Source organism: Caretta caretta, chromosome 1 (assembly GCF_965140235.1).
Source record: "Caretta caretta isolate rCarCar2 chromosome 1, rCarCar1.hap1, whole genome shotgun sequence".
Lineage (NCBI taxonomy): Eukaryota > Metazoa > Chordata > Testudines > Cheloniidae > Caretta > Caretta caretta.
In genome coordinates this window covers 159176167-159202982 of record NC_134206.1, presented here as the reverse complement: position 1 = coordinate 159202982, position 26816 = coordinate 159176167, and the positions used below count along the sequence as shown (strand labels likewise).

The 26816-nt window shown below is 42.8% G+C and overlaps 1 protein-coding gene across 1 annotated transcript; it reads right to left on the bottom strand.

The window, feature by feature from the left end:
* Positions 1-3125: 3125 nt before the first annotated feature.
* On the bottom strand, positions 3126-9425 carry LOC125631158 (trefoil factor 3-like). Its single transcript, XM_075132552.1, has 4 exons — positions 9334-9425; positions 8152-8298; positions 4066-4215; positions 3126-3296 (listed from the first exon to the last, which is right to left on the bottom strand). The coding sequence occupies exons 1-4, from the start codon at positions 9413-9415 to the stop codon at positions 3289-3291; spliced, it is 387 nt and encodes a 128-aa protein (XP_074988653.1). The 5' UTR covers positions 9416-9425; the 3' UTR covers positions 3126-3288.
* Between the last annotated feature and the right edge of the window lie 17391 nt (positions 9426-26816).

Here is a 26816-nt window from a genome sequence, read left to right as displayed (position 1 = left end):
CCAAGGCCAGGAGAAAAGCACTAGTTGCACATGCAAAAAAATTACCAATCATAATTGTTTTGTAGCAATTGGCAAAGTTTAAGCTTTCTTAAAGTTAAAGCTTTCTTTCAAAGTTAAAGTCTTAACCCTGAATAGTCCTGAAAAACAATAGCAGGTGCAAAGCAATGAAATGCTCCCTTCTTCCAGTGCATTCAACTCTATAAAGTGTTCATTCAAAACCCAGCTGAGACCACTTAATTAATACAAAAAAACCGAGGAGTACTTGTGGCACCTTAGAGACTAACAAATTTATTTGGGCATATCGGATGCATCCGATGAAGTGGGTTTTAGCCCACGAGAGCTTATGCCCAAATAAATTTTTTAGTCTCTAAGGTGCCACAAGTACTCCTTGTTGTTTTTGCTGATACAGACTAACATGGCTGCCACTCTTAAATAATGCAGTGATTAAGCAAGGGTAATAACATAAATAAATGTACCTCTCCTATTCCACTAGGTGGTGCCAGAATTGTGGCTTTGTATATCAGGGTGTGGTTGGCCTATTTCCTGACATCATTTCTTTCATGGCAACTGACTCTGCTGTGAGCAGTTAGTGGTGTAAAAGGGATGTGAGTGGGGGCATGCACTCAGCTGCCCCAGGGCCTGATATCGCACACTGATGTTACAGTTAGGAGTAACTCCACTGACACCAGTGCAACTGGGAGCTCACTAACTTCAGGGGCAATTGAGGGTGGAGAGCACCTTTTGGGTGCTAGCCCAAAGCATTGCCTCTAGCTCTCGTGAGCATGTGTACACAGAGATGGGCTACAACCAGCACATACTGAGGAATGTACCAAAGATCCTCCACGCCCCCGCCCCCATGCCAGCTCCAGCACTGAATCAGTTATACTGGTGTTAGCATTTGCAGGAGCCACACAGGGACACGGCTCCAGGGCCCAGATTCACAAAGGAATGTAGGTGCCTAAATCCCAGATTTAGCCACTACTGTGATCCACAAACATCCTGCTCAGTTACAGCCCTTCATGATGACAATGGATGGTCACTTGGCCAAGGAAAGCGAATGACAATGATTCTATGGCCTGGTAGTTGAGGCCCTCATGTAGGAGGCCTAAATTCAAATCCTTGCTGTGGAGACTATTGAATTATTTATGAAAGTGGAACTGCATGAAAACCTCCTAAACTTACTTTTACCAGCTTAGGTTAAAACTTCCCCAAGGTACAAACTATTTTACCCTTTGCCCTTGGACTTTTGCTACCACCACCAAACGTCTAACACCGCTTACTGGGAAAGAGTTCATTTGGAAACGTCTTTCCCCCCCAAATCCTCCCAAATCTTACCTCCCTTTTTTCTGGGGAAGGTTTGATAAAAATCCTCACCAATTTGCATAGGTGACCACAGACCCAAACCCTTGGATCTTAGAACAATGAAAAAAACATTCAGTTTCTTAAAAGAAGAATTTTAAAAGAAGAAAAGGTAAAAAGAATGACCTCTGTAAAATCAGGATGGTAAATACCTTACCGGGTAATTAGATTCAAAACATAGAGTATCCCTCTAGGCAAAACCTTAAGTTACAAAAAGACACAAAAACAGGAATCTCCATTCCATTCAGCACATCTTATTTTCTCAGCCATTTAAAGAAATCATAATCTAACGCATATCTAGCTAGATTACTTACTAAGTTCTAAGACTCCATTCCCGGCAAAAGCATCACCCAGACAGACACAGACCCTTTGTTTCTCCCCCTCTCCAGCTTTGAAAGTATCTTGTCTCCTCGTTGGTCAGGTGCCAGTGAGGTTATACTAGCTTCTTAACCCTTTACAGGTGAAAGGGTTTTTCCTCTGGCCAGGAGGGATTTTAAAGGAATTTTCCCTTCCCTTTATATTTATGACAGTTACCAAAAAGATTTTGACTCAAACATTTTTTCAATTTGCTAAAAAAATTCAGAAAATGTCTTTTTCGGTTTGAGACCAAACTAAACTTTTTTGAATTGTTTTCAAAATTGCCAGCAAACCAAAAAAAAGCAAACAATCCATTATTTGTTCAGCTGTACAGAAGCACTCTTCCTTTAATCCAGTAAAGGTACCTATTTTACAATGTTTTCTCAATCTGCTGCACTCTCCTGGCAGGATTCCTAAATGAATGAATTGCAGAGGTTTCCTGAAACCATCTCTGAGTCGTGTAGTTCACCAGCTCTACACAGCAATTCCTTACTGTTCTGACTCTGCCACTTCTTAGTGTGTGTGTTCCTTATATCAAGTAGGGAGGGAATTGTGTCTAATAACTACTTAATCTGCCACAATTTACAGCTATCAGCATCTAACCCACCGCTCAATGTAAGTTAGGTCTGTGACTGAGCTTGAGGATGCCAGGCTGTTAAAGTTCACAGCTACAGAGCTTGGCTCTTTAGCTCAAGTTGTAGTCATTTGTACTTCTTGCTCTGGAGGTATCTGATTAGTCCTTTATTCCATCAATGTAAAGGGACCTTAAAGTGAATGAGCCATTATGAGTACAAACTAGAGGTGGATGGGAAATGGTATTTCTGGTCCAGCAAAAATTGTAGAGGTCAAGGATTTTTCCCTTCCTTAATGGGACAAAATTGAGACCCTTAAAATTTTTCAAGCAGCAGCCAGGTGAGACAATAGCCAGTGGCTGAAGCACTCACCTAGGATGAGCAAGATACCACTTCAAGTTCCTGCTCTGAATTGGGCAGAGCATGGATTTGAACCTAGTTCCCACAGAGACTATTAGCGTTTTGAAGAGAAAGTCCCTCCTGGACCCAAGAACCCTCCCCAGTGAAAGTTTTGTAGAAACTGTCATAATTTTGTGAAAAGTTTCAGTTTCAACAAATAGGCATTTTACAACAACAGTTTCATCAAAAAATTCCCCCCAGCTCTGGTAAGGGCATCGCAATCTGACCCTAACTGAAAGTCCTGTGGTTTGTGTCGAAATATTTTGACTAATGTCTCATCTGCAGAGCACTAAAGTATGTACATCTAGAGGAAGGGAGAAATATTGGGACAATTAAAAACAAAGGACAACTCAGCATTTATACATTTTGTTTTGATTCTTTTATTGCTTTGGACAGCTGCTTGGTACCAACCTACTAAAAAGAATAAAAGCTATGATTAACTGGGTCATCGGAAAAGGAGTAAATCCAAGGCAAAAATGATCTGGAAATCAGAATTATTACAGAGTGCGAAGTGTAAGATGTGAAGGTTTTCTATTATTTTCCTGTGTGAGTATATCCATTGACAGAGAGGTTCCTGGTGCAATTTCCTGGTGCATGGTCTCTAACAATCTAGGGGAGAAAGAAGGGAAATGGGTTAAGAGTTGAATTTTTTCATCAGATCCACAGAAGACTAAAAGCACGTGTTTGCCTGTGGCAGATAACAAAAAGTGGTATGTCAGGCAATTATTCAGCACAACAGTTCCCTCTTACACATCTTTCTATATGTTTAAGGCACATGAGTTATGAAGATCTATCAAGGAGCGTGTGTAAAGGTGTTATTATTTCTGTGACACAGAGGAGATGACTAAGCTGAGGGCTGTGATCCACAGAGGGGAAGTTCCAGAGAGGCTGAGATGCCCCATCTGGACTCTGAACCACCTTCCTGTGCCCTCCTTGTGGCACTGACACCCAGTACTAAGTACTGTATGCACAAGAACTGTCTTATCCCTTTATCGCCACACATCTTGCATCACTGCAGGCAACATTATAACAGCAGTGAGTGTCATGTAATACATTGTTATGTCCTGCCTCAGCATAGGGGGATGGACTGGATGAGCTCTTGACGTCCCTTCCAGGCCCACATTTCTATGATTATTCATCCCCCCTTTTTTAAACATTAAAGACCTCTACCTCACTCACACCCTGAGCATGCAAGCCTTCAACACAAGCAAATAATGACGGAAGACTCCATGAAGCTTAGTCTAAGGGAATTCTCTACTAACGCTTAGCCTGCAAAGTCTCATGCAGATCAGAAAGTAAAAGAGTAAAATTCCCAACTACAAGCCTCTATGTGTTCATGCCCTGAGAAAATTAACTTTACTTCACACACATAACTTACCTTCTTCTACCAGAAGAGGATAAAAGCACCAGGCGACAGCAGGGGGTCTTGACTCAAAACAACATCCTCTCGCCTTACATACTGTAGCAGGGATGCCGGGGTAACCACAGTTCTTTCTGAGTTTTACCTCTGCTGGACAGACCTTTTTATCTGTTTTTTTTTTAAAAAGGCACGTTACCTTAGGCTTCTTTTATTCTATTCATTATTAATATTACCATAGCACCCAGGACCCCCAGTCATGGACCAGGTGCTGATCAAACACAGAACAAAAACACAGTTCCTGCCCCAGACATCTGACAATCTAAGTGTAAGACCAGACATCAGATGGCTACAGACAGGTAGGTGGAGGCGTACATGATGTTTATTTGTAATCCACTGACAAACTGTTACTTTAATAGCACTGGACTTGGTTATAAAAATTGAGAGACAGAGTCCCTGCTGCATCAAACATGTGCTGGGTGTGGTGGGGGGAGGAGGGTTCTGTCAGGGAGCCCGTTACAGCTCCTTGATTCTACACCCAGCCTTGGTCACAGGTGCAGTTTAGAGCAACTAGGGACCAGCTGCTAGATGGGGATTGTGGGAGTGCATGGTGCTTTGGCCGCTCTCATTGCTCTGAGTGAGGTAAAGGGAGTGCAGTGGGGGCAGAGAATTTGGCCCACATTTCCTACAGAAGGTGCTAACCGCAGAAACTGCTTGATTTAAATAATCCAGCAGAATGAAGGAATCAAAACCAGATCCCAGTACCTGGAAGCAAAAGGTTAAATGTTTTAATAATTGTGTAATAATTGGCTTTGTACAGAGTGTAAACTTCTCTGATCTGGGGCACGTGTAACATGACAACAATGCAGCTTAGAACTTAAACAATACATTAGTGAGGTTTGGCCACTGAACATGACAGCCAGGCCAATCTTCTCAACATAGGTACCAGATTCACATGGGGCAAAGCTATGCCTGTTTAGCTTAAGTCCAAAATAAAGGGGGGTGGGGAGCCCTCCCACCTCAGCAGGATCGTGGGGAGGAATTGTGCCTCAGAGGCAAAATGCTTCCTAGAACTACCTAGCATGCAGGAGCAGAGTCAATGGTGGAGTCATGATCTTGCCTCTTCCTCACCCCTCCCCACTAAAAACAATGGTGGTGTCTCCCCCTGCCCTAGGGAGTCAGAATGGAACAGAACCTGTGTTCTCCAGATCACATAGACTGCAATTCAGCCTGACCCTTTCATAGGGCAGATCTGAGAAAGGTTCCCTAAAGCCTCAGAAATCAGAATCTGGCTCTTAACAAGGGTGTTGTACCTTCTTAGCCTGGTGGGAGGAGCACAGCCTAGGTGGACAGACAAGAGCAGTTGTTCAGCAAGTAGGTCAGACTGAGGGGAATTGGTTATATCAGTGCTCAGCCTTCAATCATGTGAGGGAAGTAGGCTGCTTAGGAGGTAATCAGGGTCCATGCTTCAAACTAGTGGTGAAAGCTCACATCGGGATCCAGGAGACCATTGCAGAACTGACATCAACTGATAACTGTAGCTGTGCATATCTGTTTGGTAAATCTCCAATTCCCCTTCAGCAGCTGTGGAAAAACTTATGTGGGCATATCTCACCACCATGCAGCCCAGGTATGGTGTTCCTGCACAATAATATTTATTGATGTACAGTCCTGCTCTGAAAAGTGAATTTGTAAAAATGGCACTGTGCGATTCTGCCATTTGTTTCTCATGATTCCCATAAGAAACATGTTCCATTTATAAAATAAAATGATTCCCTCCTCGCCCTCCTAATTCTCAGAGTACAAAATCAGTCTGGGCTCTGACGGCCCAGATGGCTTCTTTCTGTCTCATGTATTGTATAAATTGTAATAAAGGTTCAGTTAGAAAACTGCCTGTTACAAGTATGCAATCTCACTATTTTCATATTATGCCCTCAGTGCTAAATGTGCAACTCCAGTTGCCTTCAATGAGTTTGCATGGCTTTAACTAATTAGAACTTAGAGCAGAAAGTTGTTGATGATGCAAAAGAAGGAATAAAACGTATCTTCCGCCCAGAGCTGTGGTGGCTCTTCAGGGTCGACAGGAGTAAAGATCTGGTTGTGTCATTAAGGTAACAGGAAAGAACTGAATACAGGGGGGAAGCAAACCTGCTGAGCAAGAAGCTGCCTTTTTTGAATGCTTGATTTTCAGAACTGAATCACACTTATATTCTTTTCTCTTTGACCCTGGTTTTTGTTTGTTTGTTTGTTTTCCCCCACTCCTCCTCACTGCTGAATAGAGATTTGGCTACTTGGGGGCTGGAATGGAAGCATTATCCATCTTATCTTTATGAAAGGTAATAAAAATGACTCATCATGATAGAGACCAAATGACTTATGGATGCTGAACCTCGTCCGTAAAGTATTAAGGTGTCTGTGAACCATACTGCTACAGCAGGTCTGATGTGCAGTAGTTATGTGAATAATAAGAGAGTTTCTACACTTACCATTCTACTGTTGATGAGTACTTTGCATTGTCTCTCCTAGTCAATATGTTTATAAATATCTAATACTACAGGAAAAGCTTTACACAGGGTTTGCTGCCCTTTGGGTGTTCTTAGTAGGACTCTCCTCTGGCATAAGTTGCCTAAAAGCAGGGTTGAAATGGGATTGTTCTTTCTTTTTAAGAGCTCTTTAGTTCTCAAGCGTTTTTCAGGTAAAACTACACCTCTTTCTTTTGGAGAAGGGTGTTGAAAAGGGGTGTATCATCCCATGTCTGTTTGATGTTGTTTCTTCTCTTGGCCCTAAAATAAAAGGATTTGAATTCTATGGCCTAAATACTCTGGGTACCAAAGAGAGGATATTCTTGAATGTAGGTGTTTCACTACTTCTCTGTCTATTCCTTGTTAGCCAGAAACAAACTTGCTCCAGTGTACATGTTCAATATCCTCCAACTACTCGTGTTAAGAGTTGGTGGCTTCATTTACAGATAAGAATCCCTTGCCCTTCTTGACTTCAGTGGATAGTACTAAATTAGAATTAAGCATTATGGATACAATAAAACAAAAGGAAAAGGCAGCCCCTTTAGATATTTATTAATAGGACTGGACACCACATAGCTCTGAGGTCTTTGCAAGGTACTCTAGAGGTTTTTGAGGCTAAATTAATTAATTCATTTATTCTGTATAGGGACCAACTCTATGGCGGAGTTTCTATCTCCAGCCTGGAATCACTATAGAATAGTTTCCTCAGTCAAGTCCTTAGTGTCTTGAGTAACATCTATGGCTCAAATCTTGCTATATGAAGCATGCAAGCACAGCAGAATTTCCCTATATGCTACATGTTTCAGGATCAGAGCCATGGCCCTACAATTCCTATTCAGTTAAGTCTGGTGTCCGTTAGAGACAAAGTTTGGGAACATCTTTTCAAATTTTAAGGAAAAAAACAAAATAATACAGGATCCATAGGACTTATTCAAGGAAGAAGCTAAAGCAGGGGTTGAGGTTCTGCAGTTGGGGCACCTTACCTGAAGAGCATAATGGGAGGGATGCTGTGAATGAGTGCGGGGGAGGGGAGGAGAACAGAAAACTGGAGTTAAAATGGGGAGTGAGTGAGAATGGAGAGAAGTATCAGGAGTTTGGAGAGACTGGAGAGAAGATAGACCCAGGGGTCTTTTGCAGAAGGCACTAAGCAGTTAAAGATGGGCTCATGTCCCCTTAAAGATTTTTTTTTTCCTGGCCTTGGATCAGACTTGATGTGGAGTAACTCTAGCCCTGGACAGCCACTTAGAAAACAAATATAAATTAACAAAGACATTCCTAACTTTAGTCAACACGGCTGCAGATGGGGGCCACTTTTAATTACTTGCTAACTTCTATCCAGGAGAGAAAGCAAATGACTGATGTAGAGCATGTGAGAAAAATAGAGATATAAGAGACTTGAAAGTAAGGTTGAATGTTGCCTACGCTAGTATTTTTCACTGTCCTCACTCTTTGCAGCGTTCTAATAGAAATCTGCACCCATTTGGTTGTCCTTCTTATTGTGTAAGTAGCACTGTTTCCCACCTGGACACATTTTTGCATAGTTAAGCACTAGGGAAATCAGACATGTTTCAGAAAGGTACATTACATTTCCTTGCGAGACGAATGAAGCACCAGGGGACGCCAGGAACTTCTGAATTGAAACAGCATCCTGCGTCCTCGCATTGCTTGGCAGTGATTCCTGGAGGCCCGCAGTTCACTCTGTTTTTTGGAGCCACAGTACATTGGCATGGAGCTGTTTAGAACAAAAATCAGTGTTACCATCTCTCTCTCGTTATCCCTATTAGTGTTTTTTTTATCAGTGGCACTTTCACTGGTTTCAAACAATCTTGCAAACATAAATTCTCCATGACCCACTGAAGCCAGAAATCATTTGGTCTACAGCTTTTCAACAGTATGAAGATACTGGCTCCATTGAGGTCAATGGCAAAACTTCCATTGACTTCAGTGGGACCAGGGTTTCACCCATTAAGAATTAGTGACCTCCCCCAAAGCCCATTCAGGTAATGGAATGAGGCCCACTGAGTTCAGTAAACTTTGGATCAGGCCCAGGAGTAAGAATGTAACATCATATACTATTCCAGATCCAGCAAATTTTGACACCTTTGCTGATCTTTTAGAAAGAAAGAGAGAGAGAAGGGTTCCATGCAAATTAGTATAGTTGTGAAGATGCAAAACCATGGTAGTCAGGTTATTGTAAAATAAGGGATCAGATGCAAATTGTAATAGCTGGAATTTTAACATTCTAATCTTACAGTAGAGGCATCAGTAATAGATTGGTTCAATAAAAGCTGTCTAAATGCATCAAACCTAGTTACTTGCTGCCCATTTCTTGGGTTGTCTAATTGGATTTCTTTGTCTGATTATGCAGTATTTATATACAACTTTCTGCTTGTATTGGCACAACAGTGTGGTATAAGTTAAAATAAACAGTGTGCTTTTTGCAGAGAATTGGCTACAATAGCACATCATGAGGCAAGATCTTTCTGGTTTTCTAGTACCAGGTTCGATGTCTATTACTACTCCTTTTTGTAGGTTGCTGCTTATTTTGCTAAGCGTATGAATGTTAATCTTGCTCCCAGTGAAGTCAGGGGGATTTTTGCTATTGAGTTCAGTAGCAGCCAGATCAGGGTCATGGAACAATACCTTGAGATGAAATGTTAATATTTTATTGTACACAAACAGGAGTTCTGCTCTTGCTGCTATTGAAATCAGCAGCATCAGGCCCATGTAAGTACTTCTGAATGCAATAGCAAATAAATATACTTACCTGGGGGTTCTGCTCCTTCAGTCAGTGCACTGAGCCCTAAAATGAGGATGACTGACAGTAACTGGATCCCCTTCTGGTCCATTGCAGTGTGGAATTCTCAAAAAGAAAAGAGAGAGAATTTGGATCTCGGATAAGTACCCCTTACATTCAGAAGGGTTCATTTTATACCCTATTCTATGTTTGTGCAGTAGGTTCAGATAATGCTTTGCCAGACCAGGCTCCACCTAGAGTATCTTTTTCTTTTGATTAGAAAATCTAACCAAGTATATCATATATGTGGTGGTGATATCCATTTGATAAAATGAAAACTCCTGTGACAAACTGCATTAATCATACACCTTTGACTACCTCACCTGAGCTCTTTTCCTTGGGGACATTCCAAACCTCTGAGCAGCTTCAAACTGTCGCTGCATATTTCTAATAAAACAACTTGCCAGAGCAATATTTTCCCTCCAAATATATAATTTCTGCTTCAAGACTTCCACTGGGCCAAGGCCCAGAGCAGGCGATATTCACTCCTGAACCAGTGAAAGGATAGCTCACAATCCATTTGGCCTATAGAGAAGGAAACCACTTCACATTAGGAAGTAAAGAACTGTTGTGTTAATTTCAATGGAATAGGTGAGCCCAGGGAGTCAAAGGTATTAACCTGACCCTGTCACTGTACAACACCAAATAGTCCAATATGGTTTGGGGTTATGATGAGCAGAGAGACCTTGGTCAGCTTAATCCCAGGGTACAAAAAAAAAAAAAAAAAGGCCAAAGTTTGGAAATGTATTGATTAGGTCACACAAGAGAAAAAACATCTTGCAATAGAGTGGTTATGCAAAACAAACTTAATCCAAACTTATCAAAGTCCTTTTTAGAGCGAGGATATTGGTTAAAGTCTCATATTTTGTCAAACAGTCCATCTTAGTGGAGAAGAAAGGATTAGTTCTGTTGTATATTGAGTTGACCTCTGAGAATGGTGGTTACTTTTTCTGCTTCTGGCAAAACAGAAAGAAAAAGGAAGGAAGAAAAAGGATAGTAAAGGTGGGAGAAATAAGGCTTTTGTTGACATTCTCACAATACAAAGGGATGGTCAGTCACAGGTGGATGCTTTGGGCTGTCAGGTTGGCCATGACAGCTATTGCTCTGGACTCTGGCTCACTTCCCTGGTCTGGGATGTCATATGGCTGGTCCGGTCAGGTCCCTCTCCTTTATCCATCTCAGGCTGCATGGACTTCAATGAGCCATTTAATCTTGTTGTGCTGGTGTCAGGTGGTACGACTGGTCTCTGGCTCAGGTGTAAAGCTAGCAGACAGAGCCCCAGAGGAAGATAGTAGTGGACGCAAAGGAAAAGGAAGACAGGGTAGAATCTCACGTATATCAGTCTGGGATCCTCACTGGTCCAGCAGTGATCATCAGGCGTCCTCACTGGTGTGCTGGTCTAGACATACTGATGATCAAGGTCCACCAGCGAAGGACAGTCTCTGGAATGAAGCAGAAGCCTGTTGGCCTTTGCTCAAGGGATTCCCCCAGGAGTCTATTCCCTATTTGATCCCCGGAGAGTCCCTTTTATAAGAACCCTAAAAGGGTGGCGCTGGGTAGAATAGCTCATACCCTCATTACTTGTCCACCAGTTAGTCCTGATTTCTAGCACATCAATTTTGGTCCATTAATTTCCATTCTCTTATTAACCAGATATGATCTCAACACAGCCCTGGGGTTGGATCAGTAGAGCTTTCTGTCTGAACTAGTCCAGTCTCTGTCTCCCTTTCATATCTTTTTCTGTCCACACTTGTTATAGGTGATGGTAACATTTTGTGAACTTTCACCCACTTTCTAACAGTTGTGCTCACAATTGAGGTCGGCCTGATAGACACCATTATTACACCAATCTTTCCAGTGGGGAAATCAATTTGTTTCTAACTCTGATAGACTGTGTGATATTAGACCCATACCTCTCAACTTGCCAAGGCACAAATGTGACAAAGACCAAAAAGGGGCATAAAATTATTCATGCAGGTACATTACAGTGCTGTGGGATTCACCTATTTAGTGTAATGACCCCGTTACTTCTGTCTTAAATAATTTTAAACAAAAGGGCGGTGTATTGAAGACCATGTACAAATTTTAACATTATTACTTTAAGAGTAAGAGGTTTCTTGGTCCTGCTTGCAGGTTATGGGGTCTGTAGGGAAGCATGTAGTCTGGGCCTAGCACAGTTTGTCAGCAGACAGACAGCCTAGAGTTAGGTGAGATGAGTTATGCTTCTCTGTTTTAGGGAGCAGCCTGCTTTGTCTCTCTCTTTTTCTGGGTTCTTTTATCATTCTGATTTCTAAGAAATAATGTAGTGTTATGTTGCAATCTTCCAGTACGAGTATTTTGTTTTTATTTGGCTTCTCTGTTTGTATCCTGTGAAACATAAAAAAAAAATGAGAGGGACACCAAATCTGTGAGGAATGTAGGGAATTATGGGATTAAATTGAAAGACGTTCCTTAAAAAGAGGTTTCTTTGAGAGGTATGATCAGAGCTTAAAATCCTGACACCACTGTTAATAGCCTAAGATAGCTTTTCCATAGTTAGAACTTTCAGACTGTATTGTCTGCCTTTGTGGTCTGTTTTGTCAGACATGATTCCAAGGCATGTAATGTGGAAGGATACAAAAACAGTACTAATAAAAAGAAGATAAATATTTCTGTGGTGTATTGTATGCTGTGAACATAACTGCTAAATATTTTTAATGTAAAATGTAGCAAATGGAGAAAACAGAATGGTGTACTTTGCTAAAAAGATTTTATTGGCATCTATTTGGGATGACCTGCATACATCACTTGTGTGTGGGTTCATCACTCAGGAGTTATGTAGATCTTCTGAGACTCATGCTGACAAAATCTTTGAGCCACACCTGCATGTGTTCTACAGCTACCATGTTCAGCTAGTTACTTCAATGACCAAGAGAAAATGATGTTCTGCATATATGCAGTCCTGACTGGCAGAGTGTAGGTCTTTGATCCTTTTAGTGGCTGGACCATATATAGAGATGTATGAGCCTGCGACTGCTTCCAAAAGAGTAGGCTAGTTTATAGGTAGATCATCAGCTGGTGTAAACAGTCATAGCTCCATTGAAGTCAATAGAGCTCTGACAATTTAGATCAGCTGAGGATCTGATCATTTAGCTCAAGCAAATAGGGCCTCATGCTTTTTGATCCAGAGGTCCGGTGTTCATTCCCCACAAATGACCCATGCAGGGGGCATGGTTACATATTGACAAGGGAAAAAATGAATTCCCTTTGCAGGTTTTTTTTTTTGTGTGGGGGGGGGGGGGAGAGGAGGGACTTCTTGCTTTTAATGATCAAAAAGGAACCACCTCTCCTCCCCATTTCCATGCTCTGGCTTGTTCACTATAGTCCACCCCCCTGCTCCCAACGTTACCCTATTGTGGCTAATCAAAGGCAAGTCCTGACTCAGTGGACATTATTTGGTTGTTCTGTATGGGAATTCTGTTGCCATTGTTTACTATGTTGCACTGAGGCGGGAGAGGACAGGCAAGTATGGAGGGCAGCAAGGAAGGCATAGAGGCAGGTAGCATGAGGGTCTGGCAAGTCCATCTACCCAGTGCACTCTCTACACAGTTCAAGATGCAGAATGCTTTACAAAGGCATAAAGCCTCCTGATATTGGCACTCAGTCAGGGCACGTCATCTTCAAACCGGCGCAGCTCTGCTTCCACAGATACACAACTGATTAGACTAGCTGGAACATGGACTGGACTAAATCTCCCATTATGCACCACCATCGCCCCTCTTATTGAGTTGCATCATGGGAAATATAGTCGAGGCAGGGAGAATGGTCCATGAGAATGGGGGCAAGAGGCAGTTGAACTATAACTCCTATGAGGTACCTGGCAGCATTTCTGAATCAAATAGATTCATTTTTGGCCAACATTTTTTCAGTCTTCAAGTATTTGGGGGTGGTGGGGGTTGAAAAAAGTCAAATGTGTCATGGAAATTAGGCTGTTTTCTAGAAAAGTGTCACTTAATCAAAAATCCAGTTTTCCAAGTAATTTATTGGCCATCCCTAACTAACTCAGCCTGTTTCCACTCCCTACCTCAGACAGTTTATACTCTGCACATATTGATGGGATGTGCCCTCCTGCTCACCAGGAAAATCTTCCTGTTCACTAGTATCAAATGGGTGAATGACTTTTTTAAATCCCTGGCTTGTTTCCTGCACTGAGTTCTTTGACAGTGTGCTATTCGTCAACATTAAGAACTCTTTTCGCCTCCCCCATTTGTTTTGAGGATCACTTGTTAATTGAAAAAACATTACTGACCCTGTAATAAATATTTTGGCCTACCATAGCAAAGCTCATTTTTCTCAAAATCCATCCATACTCCATTTATTGGAGTTTCTTTCTGGAAGTCATGATCCATCAAAGTATAATGGGTTAGCACTTTGTTCATCCTTTGCTTCATATATTTTGCAGGAGCAAGCAGAAGTGGTCTGTGTTACAAGTTAACATCCAGCAATTCATGATAGACTTCTTCCTACCATCACATGGAGAAAACTTCACATTTCAGGTAAAGGAATTCAGTTTCTTGTCCTACACACAATTTTGTCAATGCAACCTAAGAGTCTGATGCAGCACACACGGAAATCAATGGGAGTCCTTCCACTGGCTTCAGTGGGAGCTGCATCAAACCATAAGAAAAGCTTAGGTAGCTGAAACCTTCTTCTTTTATATGAAAAGCAAATGACTAAATTAATTCCTTTGTACCCAAAAGTGAGGAACTTTGTTGCTGTCAGAACGGGGCAGCAATGTTGAGTTGATTACTAGACCTTGGTGTGACTCCTAAAACGTACTTATAGAATTTGTCACTCCTATTGCTTAATAAATTATTTATTAAGTCTGTTATCCTTGCGCTGTCAAGTGTTGAGCCCAGTCCCATTCTACTCACAAGGGCAAAACTTCCACTGAAGATTTACCTATGCAAAGAGTATAGGATTGGGCCCTTAACAAACAACTTAATCTGAAAGCTATCGGCTTCTATTCTTTTGCAAACAAGATTGTTAATCTGTTTATCTCCTTTGTTATAATAGCTAGAAAGTTATTTCAGATTTCCCTTGAGTGAATTTATTTCCTTTCATTGGGTGAGCAATACATTCAAGTGGTTTATTTTCTATATTTTTGGAACCAAATTTGTGCCAATTGTCAAGGGGCTGTCTGACCAGTCCCAGAGCAGTCTGATAGGTAGGGCCCTACCAAATTCATGGTCCATTTTGATAAATTTCATGCTCATAGGATTTTTAAAATCTTAAATTTCACAGTTTCAGATATTTAAATCTGAAATTTCATAGCGTTGTAACCATGGGCGTCCTGACCCAAACGGGGGTCATTGCGGGGGGTGGGCTGTTGCAAGGCTATTGAAAGGAGGTTGTCGTGTTGCCACCCTTACTTCTGCATCACCTTCAGAGCTGGGTGGCTGGAGAGTGGTGGCTCCTGGCCGGGAGCCCAGCTCTGAAGGCAGCGCCGCCGCCAGCAGCCGCACAGAAGTGAGGGTGGCGTGGTGTGGTATTAGCATCTTTACTTCTGCGCTGCTGCTGGTGGCCGTGCTGCCATCACAGCTGGGTGCCTGGCCAGCAGCCATCACTCTCCAGCTGCCCAGCTCTGCAGGCAGTTACAGAAGTAAGGGTGGCAATACCACCACCCCACTATAATAGCCAGATTTCACGGGGGAGACCAGATTTCACAGTCTGTGATGTGTTTTTCAGGGCCGTGAATTTGGTAGGGCCCCGCCGATGGGATGCAAGAGGATGGGGTCAGTCTATATCAGTGGTGAGCAACCCTGTGGCCTGTGGGCCGCATGCGGCCCATCAGGGTAATCCACTGGCGGGCCGCGAGACAGTGTTTACATTGACTGTCCACAAGCACGGCTGCCCGCAGCTCCCAGTGGCTGCGGTTCGCCGTTTCTTGGCCAATGGGAGCCGCGGGAAGCGGCGGCCAGCACTGATCTAAATTGAGTCCCTCACCTGCCAGTTTTGAGCACTGAACACTTATACACTAATTGGGCATAAATATGCAATATGTTTTCACATAACAATCTCATTTTTGGGAGCATTAAAGTGTTCACTCACAGAAATCCTCTTAAAACACGAAAATGAAAGCGAGAGGAAAAAAAGAAAACTAAAAATCTTTGTATTCTTGTTTGGCTTTTCTTATTGTTTCAGATAGAGGCCTCGTTCTGAAGAAAAGAGAAATTGATCAGAAGTAGTGGTGATTTCACAATACCATCACATGAAGAACTGACTTCAGGCCACTAACTTTTCAGGGATGCCTGTGTTTAAGGGATTATTTGTGGAATTTAGATATGGGTGATATTTTCCACCCCTATCCTTTCTATACTGCTCTCCTTGGTAGTCTACTGGCATTCTTGTTGTCATGTTATTGTCTTACTTAGGGCTAGATCCTCTCTAGTCCTCTGGCAGTTAGCCAGTGGTCTGTGGGGGAGAGACAGAGTAAGGAACCTTGCCCACCATTGTATGTACCATATAAGGGGCTAACATAATGCGTGTCCTTTTGCCTGTGGGAGCCCAGTGACTGCTCTCTCTGTCTCCAGGAGGAGACAGAACTCCACACAACAGGAGTGTGCTGCACCCCATGAAGGAATATAGCAGTGTATGCACTTTTCCTGTGGACACAGGACCCCTGCAGCAATGAGGCTCCACACTGCCTCTTATTACGGGCTAAGTGTAATCTGTTCAATCTAATCCTTTGTGTCTGAGGCTCCTGCCACCTGTTGTATTAATTTAGATGGAATAAATGGTCCAAAAGTGTTAACATAATCCAGTCACTGCCCAACATTAAACAGTGTTAAACAAGGTCCGAGGCTTGGTATACAAAGAGCTCAGCTGCTTAGCACTGTGGCAAAAACATCATTAAAAATCCTTTTAACCTTTTGTTGAAGATAAAGAAAAGATGGGGAAAGAGTTAAAGTATTTGAAATGCAAAATATTAAATAAGGCTTTTATGTTAACAGTGTTCCTTGTTCCCTTTCCCTTTATCTGTAGATATGTTTTAGAAGGAAAATACCCTGTTGTTTGACCATCTCTTAGGTGGTATCAAAGGTGGTAGTAATTGTCCTTTTGGGGGAAAGAGAATTAGTTATTTAAGATGGGTTGGAAACGTCACTGTTGCTGCTGTCAACGTCCAGTCTTAGAAGGAAAACCCCCCTTGTTTGGCAGTCTCTTAGATGGGAGCAAAGATGGTAAGAACTGTCAATCCAGGTGGAGTTTGGGATTCAGCTGGAACTGGTAGGGTTGACAATGTCATCAGGTCCCTCTCTTTGGCCCATTCTGGTCAGGACACCTCTCAAGATTAAGATGATGAAGGCTAGCGGTCCTAGGAAACTGTGGTAGAGACACCTGTGATGGTGAAGCTCACTCCAGTAGCCTCTGTCTGTTCTTCCCAGCTGTTCTTTTTGTTCTTTCATACTTTATCCACTAAATCTATTTCTTTTAAGAACTCAAAAAGGGAGTGATGGGTGGAGTCCATCCCCTTATTACTGTATCCACCATTTAGGCCCAATATCTGACAGTTCCACTCACAATGCGGGTAAATTTGTAGGCCCAATTATCAGAACACATCCTTGCTCAAATTAAGTAGTATCTCATTTGTCAAATAGTCTGTGATCTTACCAACAGAACTGAAAAAAACCTTCCCTTCTATGCAATTTTCACTAAAAATATCAATAAAAAATTTGCTTAAAATCCCCATTTTATCTATATAAAAAATTAAACTATCAGCATAGCAAAGAGTGAAACACTGAGGAAAGATCGGTTTCAGAGGAACAGCCGTGTTAGTCTGTATTCGCAAAAAGAAAAGGAGTACTTGTGGCACCTTAGAGACTAACCAATTTATTTGAGCATGAGCTTTCGTGAGCTACAGCTCACTTCATCTGATGAAGTGAGCTGTAGCTCACGAAAGCTCATGCTCAAATAAATTGGTTAGTCTCTAAGGTGCCACAAGTACTCCTTTTCTTTTTACTGAGGAAAGAGTTTAATTTAGAGCTTGTTTTTAATTCCACTGCCTCAGTGTTTTAAACTATTTATCTGTTGTCAAACCCATGTGAGTGGATGTGTTTTAATCTTAATTTAGAATATTCTCTGTGTTAGTACCCCTGTCAGTAAATATGAATGTTTTTAATTATTTTTTTCCGGTATATTTGATTTATTTACATATATTAACTATTCTTTAGAATCTTCAACAAAGAGTATGTCTGAATTCTAAGGCCCAGAACACTGTTCCTTGATTGATAAGTAAGCCTTTTCCGGAATTTATTCACTGTGCTGTATTTAATAATTCTTGGGTGCCTACATGTCTGTAAAACTCCAGATATTCTCGGAAACCATCTCCTTAACATACATACATATATATAAAATGCTTACTTGGGAAACTAATAAGGGATGATTTTTACAGCAACTGTTTTCCATTGGGGAATCAAGAGGGGAGAATGATTGTGGGGTAAGAAGCACAGGCGCCGACTCCGTGGGTATTCCAGGGCTGGAGCATCCAGGAAAAAAAATTAGTGGGTGCTTAGCACCCACTGGCAGCCAGCTTCCCCCCCTAGTGCCTCCCGTCTGCCTGCGGCCCCGCCGATCAACTCCTACCCCTCCCTCCCAGTGCCTCCCGCCTGTGGCGATCAGCTGTTTTGTGGTATGCAGACGGCGTGGGGGAGGAGGGGGCGGAACTGGGCGGGGGGTTGAGCACTGCTGGGGCCCGGAGGAAGCCGGCACCTGTGGTAAGAAGGACCCACTGAGCGAGTTTATCTTAAAGAATTGTTAGTCCTCTTAGCTGTAAATAATCGTGCCTTCACACACAAATCAGGTAAACGGAGACTCTATAGAAATGACATCACAACATATGTTTCTGGGACAATATTCTTGGCAACGAGATTTCCTTTGTCTGAAACCCTATATAATGATACTGGTATGGAAACTTAGTTGGGGCAATGAAGACTGCGCGTCCCTTCCAGATGCAGGGGAGAGACTCATCCTGATCTTAGTTTGACAATAAAGGGTGGTAATGTATCTATTTCATTCTGTATTCTATATACTGCTGTACTAATCTCTGATTGATAATCTTAGATTAAATAATTCCAGTTGAGCCTGTTATTTCAACAGAACTGAGGCATCAACTCAGACATGCAACATCAGTTACAAATACTTTACATGTATATTGCACCTTTCATTCTGTAAGAGCCTAAAGAGCTAAACTAGGTATTAGAATTTAAAGATCACATACTCAGCAACGAAATGCAGCCACCTCTGGGGAAGACTACATTCGTTCATAGATTTTAAGGGGCAGAATGGACTGTTATGATCATTTAGTCTGACCATCTACATAAACACAGGTCATTACATTTCACCCAGATTAGAGCAGCAATTTTAGTCTAGCAATACTAGGAGGGGAAGTGGAGAGTTTAGGTAGATTCAATGCAATTACCCAAGCTAGATTTTTGACCAAGACACTGGGGCTAACACTTCTCTTGTAGGACCAGCTGCTGATATCCTTACCTACACTGAGTAACACTTACTTCATGAGCAGTCCCACTGGAATCAGTGAGATTACTTTAAGACTAAGGTGCTAGTCAACATGTGTAAAGGTATCAAAATCAGGCCCATTATAATAGTGAGATGGGATCCTTAATGACCATGAGTGCCGGAGCCCAATTCTGTCTCAGTAAATTTCACACATGGTAGAGAGGGCCTGGCAAGGATCTCCACATCACTGAAGTAACTCAAGGGACTGCAGGAAGACTGGGGACACACTGCGGTCCCTAAAAGAAAAGGAGTACTTGTGGCACCTTAGAGACTAACAAATTTATTTGAGCATAAGCTTTCGTGAGCTACAGCTCACTTCATCAGATCATTTCCTGTGCACTGTGGAAGGGAGCTGCCTGCCAGCCCCAAACAGACCAGCACTCAGTAAAGGTTTGGGAGGACCAAGAGAGGGTGGTCTGGGGAAGGGCTATGGGATCTCCAGCTTTGCATATTCAGTGGCCCTAACACCCCATACAGGAGGTGTAAAGTGGCGAGGGCCTCTATTCCTGCCTTTGGCTGGGGTCGTGTCTGCAGAGGGGCTGTATGGCAGCCACATGTGGGTTGGAAGTACTGAATCCCAGCCTCCTCGATTCCCACTTAGTATCCCGCACAAAGCCCATTGATTCGGGCTTTGTGTGGGTTTCTGCTGTTTGTTTGTGGCTTTGGGGCTGGTAGGTGGATAGGAAGCTATACAATTGTGTCCTCTGATCATTATACATGTACACACAGAACTGGATAGAGATAAACAGAATAAACGGGCAAACACGGGGCTTGATACGGCATTGTAATATACTGTTTATATAGAAATGTATATACAAGTTTTCATGCACACAATGTAGCTATTGTTTGCTGTAGATAGGTGTGTGGGTGGGGTGGGTTCAGTTAGTATGGGTATCTGTATGTAAATGAAGAGCTGACATCTTTTCTAGATACAATACAACATTGCCTTTGCTCAGAGCTTTGTTTTTGGTATATTGTGAATAGATTACAAACTGAAATCTTGCAGGTTTTTAATCAATTTTGAGACTATCTGATTTAAGCTGTGATTTGTTCCATCTCTCATACTGCTTGTGTTTTCTTTACCCACATTCCATTTATATGGCTTCCTTTTGACTGGATATGACTGGAGGAGAGCTAATGTGACGCCAATTTTTAAGAAGGGCTCTAGAGGTGATCCCAGCAATTACAGGCCTGTAAGCCTGACTTCAGTACTGGGCATACTGGTTGAAACTATAATAAAGAACAATATTGTCAGACATAAAAATGAACATAATTTGTTGAGGAAGAGTCAACATGGTTTTTGTAAAGGGAAATCATGCCTTGCCAATCTACAAGAATTCTTTGAGGGGGGTCAACAAGCATGTGGACCAAGGGGATCTAGTAGATATAGTGTACTTAGACCTTTAGAAAGTCTTTGACAAGGTCCCTCACCAAAGACTCTTATGTAAAGTAAGCTGCCACAGTATAAAGAGGGAAGGTACTCTCATGGGTTGGTAACTGGTTAAAAGATAGGAGACAAAGGGTAGGTATAAATGGTCAGTTTTCAGAATGGAGAGAGGTAAATAGTGGTGGCCCCCAGGGGTCTGTTCAGGGACCAGTCCTATTCAACATATTTATAAATGATCTGAAAAAAGGGGTAAACAGTGAGGTGGCAAAATTTGCAGATGATACAAAACTACTCAAGATAGTGACATCCCACGCAGACTGCAAAGAGCTACAAAAGGATCTCTCAAAACTGGGTGACTGGGCAACAAAATGGCAGATGAAATTTAATGTTGATAAATTCAAAGTAATGCAAATTGGAAAGCATAATCCTAACTATACATATAAAATGATGGGGTCTAAATTAGCTGTTACTACTCAAGAAAGAGATTTTGGAGTCATTGTGGATAGTTCTCTGAAAACATCCATTCAATGTGCAGTGGCAGTCAAAAAAGCTAACAGAATGCTGAGAATAATTAAGAATGGGATAGATAATAGGACAGAAAATATCATGTAGCCTCTATATAAATCCATGGTATGCCCACATCTTGAATACTGTGTGCAGATGTGGTTGCTCCATCTCAAAAAAGATATATTGGAATTGGAAAAGGTTCAGAAAAGGGTAACAAAAATGATTAGGGAAGGCTTCTGTATGAGAAGAGATTAATAAGACTGGGACTTTTCAGCTTGGAAAAGAGACAGGTAATGGGAGATATGATTGAGGTCTATAAAATCATGACTGGTATAGAGAAAGAGTAGCAGCTGTGTTAGTCTGTATCCGCAAAAAGAAAAGGAGTACTTGTGGCCCCTTAGAGACTAACAAATTTATCTGAGCATAAGCTTTCGTGAGCTACGGCTCACTTCATCAGATGCTTATGCTCAAATAAATTTGTTAGTCTCTAAGGGGCCACAAGTACTCCTTTTCTTTTTGGTGTAGAGAAAATAGATAAGGAATTGTTGTTTACTACTTCTCATAACATAAGAACTAGGAGTCACCAAATGAAATTAATTAGGCATTAATTAATGAATTATTTTGCTCCAGATCTAAAGGCAGGGAGAGGTCACTGTTTTCATGTGTTTTTAAACCATGGAAATTAACAGACAAAAGGCTCTCTCAGTGCAGGTTGCTATCTGTGTATCTACGAAGGAACTGCATATTTAAAAAAAATCTATGCATTTTAAGTCCGGAAATGAACAGTTAAGGGAAGATAAACATTCCAATATATTCATAGTCCATACAATCTCTTAGACAAACATAGCCATGTAAAATATGCCATTGCATATGCCAAAACCAACTTTAATTCCACCCCTGTAGACTCATTTAGGAAGCTCTTGTAAAATAATACATGGCCCATTGTGGTATATTTTACACGGTTAGAGTCAGTGCTGGGAGAGGACTTTTGTCACACCCATGAGATAAAATGGAAAGATTAGATACCTCAGATCAACCAAATGTGCACACACACACAACCTGGAGGTGGGCCCGACCCAAAAACCTGAATTCAAATACACAACAGAGTTGAGAAACTCTAGAACTGGATTCAGATCTGAGGTTCAGACCCTGTTTCACCAAAAATGAAGAGACTCAAAAGAATATATATGTATATTTTGCTTTTGTGGAAGAATGTGCCTGGATCTTCTAATATGGCCTGATGTCTGCAATACTCCCTATAGTCAGCATTTGTATTCTCTGAGATGGGATCATGCTTAGTACATACATTACTAAGAAGTGTTCATTACTATTGTTAGTATGAAGGGGAAGGATGAACCAATTTAGACAAAGTGAAACCCAACCAGAACTTGGCCTAGATTAGTTGCAGTAGAGCTGGTTGAAAATGGTCATGCTTAAAAGAGGAAATGTGGGCAATTTTTAAAAAAAGGAACTGTAATAGCATTGTGATTTCTTGGGTTTGGGAATTTTTTCATAGTCAGTATTTGATTGGTTGACTTAGTCACATGGTGGGACTTTCATAGTCAACATTTTGTTTTCAGCATGTTTCTATTTTGAAACTCAAACTTTTTTTTGTTTTTGGAAAAAATCTGATTTTTCAGAAATGAAAATATTTCTGTCTGAAAAGATTCATGGCAATTTTTGAAAAATAAAAATTTCACTCCATTTCCAAAACCAGAAGAATGAAATAATCTTCAGGAAAAATGGTTTTGAATTTTTGACCATCTATATATAAGTGTTTAGAAAGGCAGATGAACACCAGTGGGGTAGGGAAACCCACCGTGAACCCACAGGGAGAGGCTCACTGGGCCTAGTAGGCTATGGGAGGGGAAAGAAGACCATCACCCTTTCCTCTCAGGATGATAAGCTAAATAGCAGGAGCATAGGCCTCTGAGTGGAGTGGAAGGAGGATGTTCCAGGAGGCTTCTTGGATATCCCCAATATTTAAACCTTCTCCCACACACTTTTATAAAGTACACTAAGTATAGAATCCAGAGAGGGTTCAAAGTTTGGTACAAATCTAAGTCCTGTGGCCTAATGCTTTAACAACTAAGGAACTCTCTGCTTTCATCTATTGAGGAACAGGAAGAAGAATGGCTGCTGAGCTGCTTTGTCTGTATAAGCTTAGGGCTGCCAATTTTCTAATTGCACAAAACCAAACACCCCAGCCCTGCCCCTGCCCCAGGGCCCTGCTCACTACATTTCCCCCTTCCTCGGTGGCTCGCTCTCCCCCACCCTCGCTCATTTTCACTGGTTCTGGGTTAGGAGGTTAGGGTGTGGGAGGGGGTCAGGGCTTCGGCTGGGGGGGCAGGCTCTGGGGTGGGGCTGGGGATGAGAGTCTTGGGGTGCAGGACAGGACTCCAGGCTGGGGGGTGGGGCCAAGGGATTCGGATTGTGGGAGGGGGCTGCGGGTTGAGGCAGGGGGTTGGAGTGCAGGAGGTGGTACTGGCTCTGGGGTGGGGGTACGGGCTCTGGAGTGGGGCAAGGGATGAGGGGTTCAGGGTGTGGGAAGGGGCTCTGGGCTGGGGTTGCGGTGCAGGGGGTGAGGGCTCCAGCTGAGGGTGCAGGCTCTGGGCTGGGGCTGGGAATGAGGGATCTGGGATGCAGGAGGGGGCTCCAGGTTTGTGGGGGCTCAGGGCTGGGGGTTGGGCTCGGGTTTGGGGCATGGATTTACCTCGGGCAGCTCCCGGTCAACAGCGCAGCAGGGCTGAGGCAGGCTCCCTGCCAGTCTTGGCACCACGCTGTGCCCCAGAAGTGGCCAGCAGCAGGTCCGGCTCCTGGGGGCTGGGGGGAGGGGGCAGGAGGCTCTGTGCATAGCTCTTCCCCACAGGCACCGCCCCCCCCCCAGCTCCCATTGTCTGCGGTTCCCAGCTAATGGGAGTGCGGAGGCAGTGCTCTGGGTGGGGGCAGCACATGGATCCCCATGGCTCCCCTGCCTAGGAGCCGGACCTGGTGGCCACTTCCGGGGCACAGCGCAGTGCCAGGACAGGTAGGCCTTAGCCTTACAGCACTGCCGACTGGACTTTTAACGGCATGGTTGGCTGTGCTGACCGGAGCCACCAGGGACCCTTTTTGACCTGGTGTTCCGGTTGAAAACCAGATACCTGGCAATCCTACGTAAGCTATTTACCCAGAATTCCAGATGGACAGAAGAGGCAGAGGGAAAGAAGTTTCCTCTCTCTATCTAGTGGTGGACAGGAGAATGTATGGCTACAGAGAACTTCTTTTGCATAAAATTTCAATGTACAACTTCTCCAGTAACACTGTGGAGTCCCCCTAATTGTACACAGACTCAGAATTGGTTGGAATTGAACTGTGAGAGGAGAGAGGATAGAAAGAGCTCATACTTTAGGATGGGGAGTACATGCCCGGTAGCAAGGACTGTGTTCAAAGGTTCCCCTCTACTAAGGATCCTTTGTTTGTTGGAAGGAATCTTTCATTGGGGAATGATGCAGGGAGCAGAGATGAGTAAGCTTTGGTAAGGCTGCTCCTACCCAGCCACTAAAGAAAGCTGTACTCCAAAATCTAAGTTAGGTGGTAGAGCATCAGGGCAGGACTAACCAACACTCAAGAGATTGGAGAGAGGCTCTAAGGACTCTGGGACTGCACTACACACTGACACCAAACCACGAGTAGGGTTTTGCAAAGGGAGAAGTGATATGATAAAGGACATTTGCATATTTACAAATTCCAAGGCCAGAAGGGTCCATTGTGGTCATCTGGTCTGACCTCCTGTATAACACAGGCCACAGAACTTCCCTAAAATAATTCCTAGAACAGATCTTCTAGAAAACAATCCAATAATAGTACTGCCCAATCTCACAGGACTGTTCGGAGGATAACTATGCTAAAGTTTATGAGGTGCTCAGATTTTATAGCAATGGACCACAGAACATAGCTGGATTAAGTGCTTCCTGCCCATCTCTCAGTAGGGCCCTTTGGATTATTTCTCTTCTTGCTGGCAGCCACAGCTCCTCCCAGTTCAGTGTCCTCTGGGAATTTCTCTTCGCTGTTGGACATTCACTCCAGCAGATGAGGAACTGAGTTAACAGACTACTGACAAAGTTACAGTGTTATTTATCATTCATATAGCTATATTGATGCTCTGTTCTCTTTTTACCCTTAATAAAGCTTTCTTTGTTTCATACACACACTTGGTGCTTGTGAATGGGGAAGTATTGCAAATAAGTGCATCCAGGGAAGATATTTAGTGATTCTAGAAATTCTACATGAGGGCAAGAGATGGTGGTGTTTGTTTGTAAGTTTTAAGAGGGATCCCTAGATTTGTGGAACTTGGCCTTTGTTATTAATCACCTGGCAAATGGCTACATAATAAGCATTTCACACATTTCCCCAGCACCTTCTAATTAAACACTCAAGCTTATAAATGGATCCCATTCTCCTAAATCCAGTCACTCAGCATATGCCAGACAGGGCTGGGCTCAGAACTTCCTTACAGCTGAGGGTTACTGCTAGAGCCCAGGAGGCGGTCAGTTGGCAGTAACAAGTGTCTGCTCCCCAGGTTGCGCCTGGTTTAAATGTGCTTTAAGGCTGGTGATGAAGAGGAAGTCACCCATAAGAAAGGCAGTGATAGCTCAATAGATCAGACCATGAGACCATGATTTGACTACTGAGAACTAGTCGGCAGGATGAACCTACTGCTGTAACCAAACACTACTATTGGCACTGGTTTGAAATTTCTGGATGGACAGGTTCCGCCAGAAAATGCCAAATTGTAAGAAATTGAAATGTTCAACAGAAACCAGTTTGTTTTGATGGAAGTTCCATGGAAAACTAGACAGGTTTCAGTCAGAAACTTACCTGATGTCCTGCCAGTCTACCTGCCTCCCTAAGTCCTTGGTAGCCCATATGGATGGCTGCTGGGGAGCCCAGGGTCCCTGACTCTGCAGCAGCCTATTGGCTCCCAGGGCCGCCTGATGAACTGGCTAGAGAGCAAGCTGAAAAACTCTGTTTCAGTTGATCTGAAATGGAATTTCTTCTGTCTTTCCCTCCTGCAAAAAATATTTTTTGACCTTTTGTCCTGATTTTTCATGGTGGAAAAGACTGAATTTAGAATGGCTATAAAACAATACATGTGAGAGAAGTGACTGTTCAGACCCACAGACAGGCTACATTGCCTCTGATACCAGCAGTCTACTCCTGTGTTCCTTCCCCTGCCTTGTGGTGTCTCATTGGTACTCCTTTTGTGGTCAAAGATTGATCAATCAGCTTCTTCCCTCCCCACCCCATCCTCTCGTCTCTTTCTTCTCCTTGTCTTATTTTGGCTTTCTGTTTGTCTCTGCTAGGATAGTGCTACCTACAGGAGAGGAGGAAGTACTGCCACCAGATTCAGTCCAATACTTCCTCCAGCTAATACTGGTACTGCCAGACTATGTCAGTATCACCTGGCACTAGAAGGCTGGTTGCCAGAGGTGCATATCACAGAGAATTGAGAGAGGTTTTGGAGCTAAGAAAGGAGATTGTTTCTTCTTGGCATACACTTTGTCCTGGACTTCAGGAATGATTTCCAGGTGCTTCATGCTCTTAAAACCAGCTGCTCGGTTACTCCTTGTCACACTCATGGGACGAGCTGTCAGAGTTCAGGATTCCTCAGGTTGACCCTAGGCCTGTGTGCTAAGCAAACCTAATGATGGGGCTCTCAAAGGAAACTCTGCCACACAGAGATAGGTCCATTGCAGTAGCTTCACCTGTTTGAATCTAGGATAGGCCTTAAATAAACAGATCTGGTGTTAGACATGTTTTGGGAGGCAGAATCCAACAGATCCTAAGTTAAACTTTTTGACTCACAACAAATCTCACTTATGTCACCTTTGAGAAACAGACGGTGGGTGGACTTGGAAGTATCATAGGGACCTATGTGTCACCTGCTCTCTCTTTCACTTGAGAATGTATACCAAACTGCTCCTTAGTTTATAAATGCAATTTTTTGGAAGGGAAATGTGTA

Coding starts and splice junctions, on each gene's coding strand:
- LOC125631158 (XM_075132552.1), bottom strand. CDS start 9,415: ATGGACCAGAAGGGGATCCAGTTACTGTCAGTCATCCTCATTTTAGGG. Junction 8,299..9,333: donor TGAAGGAGCAGAACCCCCAG/GTAAGTATATTT, acceptor TGTTCTAAACAG/CTCCATGCCAATGTACTGTG. Junction 4,216..8,151: donor CATTCGTCTCGCAAGGAAAT/GTAATGTACCTT, acceptor AAAAAAAAACAG/ATAAAAAGGTCTGTCCAGCA.